Here is a 6,431-nt window from a genome sequence, read left to right on the forward strand (position 1 = left end):
TAAGCCCCTACATCATAAGAACTGGCTAAATCAAAGGAACCTCCCATGTGGGGGCCTTTGTACTTACATCATCACTTATGTCATGGTCTAGACACCTCATAGCACTAGGTGTGCTTCTACTACACACACACACACACACACACACACACACACACACATGTGACTCCCCTAGATGCACACATGCACCTTAGAGCAAGCCCTTAATGACATTTATCCCAACACATTCGGTATTTCCTTGTGCCGTAATTGGAGTTGTCTAGCTTAGCAGATGCCTCTAGATTGAGGTTGCTAGTCGTAGACATGGTGCAAGAAATGCACTCAAATTGTCTGTGAAATCACTGTTTGAATCAATTGCAAAACACTGTATCAACTAAAATCTGAACTGTCGGTGAAGATATTATTGCAATATATAATCCAATCTGTTACAAGGCTTGTGGCAAATGATGTCACAAATAGCCAAGAGGCTTTAAAAGGTTTGAATAAAGTGAACAATGTCGGAAAATAGGCAAATAGGCTAAATGATGGCATGTGTGTGTGAAATCAAATCATGTGCTATCTGCTCTGTGATTTGTCAATCAATATCTCTAAACACTCTGAAATCTGCTCACTAAATTGACGAACGTCAGGTTTCAGGTAATGCGATGATGCGAAATTGCATGTGAGCGCTGGGAGGACTGACTCCGAGTAGGAACTATTTTAGGAATTTTTCGGCATGGCTTCGATAAGCCGCTTTGGATTTCTCTCCGGTATGGATGATCTAATCTACTCTGAACTAGATCTAGACCAATTGTCGAGCGATGAAAAAGCAACACATAATTCATTTTCTTTGTTCGGTTGGGGTCAAATGCGTCGATGTAGAGGTTGATGTGCGTGAAGGAAGCGGATTTGTCGGCGAGGCTCAAAAGTGAGTGATACTTGCATCAAAATATGCGCGTCATGTGACGAGTCCGTAGAGCATAAAAAATTGAGCAATTTTTCTTTTTGGAGCGCCCTCAAATTCTTCGTGGATCAAGAGATACGGCTTGATCTAGGTGGAGGGGCAAAAAGGGTGCAAATGAGGTGGTAGGTGGGTTCACATGCAATGTGAACAGTGTGCCTGTAGAGGGGTCAAAGTGCCTGGCAAGGGACAGTGCTGAGCTGGACACTACTGATGTGGTTGGATAGTCCACGTGGTAGCTTTGACTTAGTCAATGATGATGTGGCACTTTGACTTGGTCAACAAATGATGTGGCACTTTGACTTGGTCAACGAATGATGTGGCATGCTAATGGGATTGTTGATGTGTCAGACGATGATTACGTGACTTGATGACATGTCACTAGATAAGGTTGATATGGCAGGCGCTAGTTGGTGATGATGTGGACCCTATGGATACGTTGCCACGTGTCACAAGGTAGACCTTACATGCTATGATGACATGGTCGATAGGAGGGCCACGTGTCACAATTGTGGCCAGTCCTTGGGATGGTTGGGTGACCGGCCATGTGTCACCATAGTGAGCCCCCCTTGCTGGAATCTTAGAGATGTTGTCGGAACCTCCTGGAGATTTCGTTGACGGGCATCTTTCTGTTGCAGCTACAGCTCGTCACTGGAGCTTGCCTTTGTTGCGTGTTGGAGTCCATCGGGTGAAGAAGGCTTTTCCATCAGCTGTCTGTGGAGTGGTGGAGGCTCTGGTGTACGTAGATGCTGGCCGGGTGTGTAAGCGTTGTTTGGAGGTTCGAGTTGAGGACGAAGGGTAGCGCGTGTGCTGGAGAGGCGATGCAAACCGTGGAGCCAACAGAAGTTCAAAGAGCCTGTTGCATGCAGATGGAGGTAGTCAGGCAAAAGCGGGTGGATGAGCATTAGAGGCAACTGCATGGGCTACGTGGCAGATGAGCGCCGTGGAGCGTTTGACAGTGGCTCGAGAGGCTACGTCTAGGTCACCGATGGAGGTGTGGAGTAGAGTTGTAGGAAACAAGTCGCGGGTCTTTGTATTGCAGTCCCGTTCGTTGAAGGCCCGTTGTTTTGGATCAGCCCGTTGCTTTGGACGCTGCTCGCTTGTCAGGCTTGATGGCGTGGCAGCTTTGAGCTGCTGGAGCTCGTGCAACGCCTCCCTTTATTTGACAGTCTACACACTGCTAACTAGCCCACAAATCAATGTGAACTAACATACAGTAATTGCAGGCCAGTCCCACAGTTAATTGCAAACCAGTTGACAGCGAATAAGCATCTAGGTACATAACAAGTGGCTTCACCCACTTTGCCTTGATAAGAAAAACAACGTGTCACATATCTGTCAATATGTTTCTTTATCTTTTGACAAAAAAAATCACGTTTTACGATTTCATGTCTTCTTGACACCTATATTTAACAGTGCAACACCAAGTCACGCCTTCATCCCCAGCTTCCACAATATCTGTCATTCCTTGGAGCTATTTATATACTCACTATGTGGCCGCATTTAATGTCAAATACCAAACAATCGACAAGAACAAGAGGAACAATGCCTTGTTAACACAAAAGCATATTTTGAAGAAGATGGAGGACATGTCAAAGCGACCATACGATGGTGGACTATTTGATTCAACATGTTGTCATTGTGGCAACTTTGAAAGAATGCCACGATGTGTGGTGCATGTGCCTGGTGTGTGAAAAACTTCAAACCAACCTGACCAAGGCGTGTAGAAGGCAGAAGCATATATAAAGATGAAATATGTGCACTTAAAAATCATTTAATCAAACATCCAACATGTAATCGAACAATGAAAGGAGGATTCGAGGATCGATCCAGATGCCCCACAACATGTAAATGGCATCAAGCCCTGGCCACTTGTAGAGATGACAGAGATGCACCCAAGCCAACGTTGGTCACTTTTCCAGATATGTGCTGTGTCACAGAATAGTATCTAGCGGTGGATGTAGCTGGCCTTGAACTGTGGCAGAAGCCTTTTGGATATATCTTGTTTTGTTACTCATAATATTTCACCTGGCAGCTTCAACAAAGATGTTTGACAGATTCACATATGGCACATGATTTGCAGGATCCAATTCAAACACATGGTTTGCAGCACGTTGTCCTTGTTTGACATTAGTCTGATATCTGCATGCACCAAGAACAGACAAAAATGAAATGGCTGTAGGTTGAAAAGGCATTTCCTCAGTTAAAGCTTCAGCCTCATTCACATGTCCTGCCCTCCCTAATATGTTGATCATGCAAATATAGTGATCAATGGTAGGTAAGATGCCATAATCATGTTTCATCGAAGCAAAACAGCAACGACCCTCTTCTACCAAACCAGCATGGCTACAAGCACCTAGTATACTGACAAAAGTGACCTTGTCTGGTATTATTTTTTCTCTTTGCATTGAGTCAAAAAGGTTGAGGACCTCCTTTCCCAGCCCATGCTGGGCATGCACTGCAATGATTGCATTCCATGAAACTCTATTCCGTGTAGGCATATTGTCAAACATCTTCCTGGCACCTCCAAGGCTGCCACATTTGCCGTACATGGTGACAAGGGCAGTCCCTACTACAACATCAAGCTCAAATCCACTGAAATAGATACAGGCATGGACCCGCTCACCTTCCACTAATGCTGCATGGCTTGCACATGCATCTAGAATGCTGACAAAAGTGATCTTGTCTGGCATCACTCCCTTTTGTTGCATTTGCTCATAAAGTTCAAGGGCCTTACTGGTCTGTCTATGCCAGGAATAGACTGAAATCATGATATTCCATGACGCTACATGCCACTCTGGCATTTTGTCATGTACCCTCTGAGCATCTACCAGGCTACCACATCTGCCATACATACTGATAAGTGCAGTCCCTGTGACGACATCTGTTTCTAATCCCTTCTTTACCATATAGGCGTGCACCCACACCCCAGCATATAACGCTGAATCACAGGCGCATGCATGAAGTATGGTCATGAAGGTGACCCCATCTGGGATAGTCCCATCGTCCTGCATCTGATGAAAAAGTTGAAGAGCCTCCTGGATGAGCCCATGCTGAGCATATACTGCAATCATGGAATTCCACAAAACCACATCTCGCTCAGGCATTTTGTCAAACAACCTTTCTGCATCTTCCAAGCTTCCACATTTCAAATACATATTGATGAGGGCAGTGTTTACAACCATATCTATCTCCAACCCACTGTCAATGATGACAGCATGCAGACACTTGCCGTCATCCAGTGCAGCATGACTTGAAAATGTGTTCAGAAGACTGAGGAATGTGACCTTATTCGGAGATATTCCAGATTGCAGCATCTTGACAAAGAGGTAGTGAGTCTCCTTGCCATAGCCCTGCTGGGCATAAATGGCAATAACTGCAGTCCAAGAAACCACATTCTTCTCAGGCATTCTGTCAAACACCTTACGTGCCTCCCCCAAGCTGCCACATTTTCCGTACATGTTGATAAGAGCATTCGACAAAGAAACATCTGACTGGAGTCTGCTGTCCAGAATACACTTGTGTATTTGCTCACCTTCAGCTAGCATTCCACCACTGGCACATGCGGTAAGGCAGCTGACATAGGTGGACTTGTTTGGCTGTACTCCCTTCCCTTGCATTTGATTAAAGACTTGGATGGCTTTTTTGCCCTGCCCATGCTGAGCATAAACTGCAATCATGGCATTCCATGCAATCTTATCCCGCTCAGGCATCTTATTAAATGTTGCCCATGCATTCTCCAGGCTGCCACACTTGCCATACATGTTAACAAGGGCAGTCTCCACCACCACGTCAGGTACAAATTCTGTTACAAGGACACGGGCATGAATCTGCTTGCCTTGAGATAGTAAGTCTTGGCTGGCACATGCATCCAGGACACTTACAAAAGTGACCTTATTTGGCATTATTCCCTCACCTTGCATTTGGTCAAATAGTCTCAAGGCTGTCATTTCCTGGCCATGTTGAGCAAAAACTGCAATCATTGCAGTCCATGCCACCACATCATGCTCGTGCATTGTCTCAAAGATTTCTGATGCACCCTTCACACTCCCACACTTGCCATACATATGAATAAAGCTGCTCCCCATGTTGACATCCAGCCTACATCCTTCTACGATACGTGCATGTGTTCGCTGACCATCAGCAAGTGCTGCCTGGCTGACGAATGCAGCAAGAACAACAATAAAAGTAACTTTATTTGGTGCTATTCCTTCCTCTTGCATTTGGTGAAAGAGCTGGACAGCCACCTGGTGGAACCCTTGTCGGGCCTGTTCTCTTATAAGTGAATTCCATGAGGCAACCTCCTTAAATTGCATCTTGGAAAACGATTCCATTGCGTTCACCAAAGCTCCACACCTACTATACATTTGCACAACTCGGCTCCCTAAAAAAGAATTTTTCTCAAGTCCAATTCTGATGATGTGCTCATGCACACGCTTGCCATCCAACAAGGCCTTTGTATTGCTACACCACCACAGTAGACAAGCGTAAGTAGCAGAATCAATCCGACCACCAGTCCTATCCATCCTATCCAAAGCATCCGTCTGATTCCAGTTCTTTAAATGTGTGTCTTCAACAGTACGTCTTATGGTCCCCGAAAAATTGCTATACGATAACCTGTAATTCAGAGCTTCCTTCGATCCCAATAGCATTCCTTCTAACGTCATCCGCCCTTCCAGAAATTTGATTCAATCCGTTCATCGAGCATTCGTGCCCAATGTTCGAGTAATGCTGTTCACACTGATATTCAAAGATCCATGAAACCAAGCTGACACTCGTGCCTTCGTAATTTCTACAGAGAAACCCAGCCAATGCCTGCTAGTCACCTCAGCCACTTTATCCGTTCTAAGCAAAACTTTATTCTTCTTCCCCAAAGCTCTTGGCTATGGAAAACGCATAGAAGTCTGTGTTTCTGCAAGGAAGACAGCTTAGCCTTTCCTCTTGCAGCACTGATCATTCTCACAGATGATCGTGGAGCTGAAACGTGAAGACTTGTAATGTGGACTTAAAACAAGAGATCGCACCGAGGGGAAGGGTTCATCCCAGTGTTCGTAGAAAACATTTTTCTCAACAAATAAGGTTTTAAGAATTTGTTGATCTTTTAGCTTAATTATAACTAAATTGCCTAAAATTTTGCAGATTTTACAAAATTGAGAAAATGTTTTTTACGGGTGAAAATGATAATGTTACAAGTTCATTGTATATGGTTTACAGGTTTTCGGTGAACACTGGTTCATCCTACTAGCTCATCCATTAGTTGTGCCTAATGACCAATTAGACTCCTTTGTTCCCTCGATGAGACCATGCAACATATAGAGATAGAGAGAAAGATCCTAAGGCACTTGGACAGCCTAGCTAATCCTTTTCCAGGATCAAAGCTTACCGGTGAGAATACTTTGCAAAAGCATTGGGAAAGAACACACAATAGCTTCTGCTGAAACTTTTGAAAACAAGATGAATGAGCTCAGTTACACACTGCCTGACGCCCGCCCAA

The 6,431-nt window shown here is 44.6% G+C and overlaps 1 protein-coding gene across 1 annotated transcript; it reads right to left on the minus strand.

The window, feature by feature from the left end:
* Positions 1-2,961: 2,961 nt before the first annotated feature.
* On the minus strand, positions 2,962-5,604 carry LOC147905537 (pentatricopeptide repeat-containing protein At4g13650-like). Its single transcript, XM_087388865.1, has one exon. The coding sequence runs from the start codon at positions 5,602-5,604 to the stop codon at positions 2,962-2,964; it is 2,643 nt and encodes an 880-aa protein (XP_087244991.1).
* Positions 5,605-6,431: the final 827 nt, after the last annotated feature.

Source organism: Dipteris shenzhenensis, chromosome 1, assembly GCF_047967505.1.
Source record: "Dipteris shenzhenensis isolate YYH24624 ecotype China chromosome 1, Dip_SZ_1.0, whole genome shotgun sequence".
NCBI lineage: Eukaryota > Viridiplantae > Streptophyta > Polypodiopsida > Gleicheniales > Dipteridaceae > Dipteris > Dipteris shenzhenensis.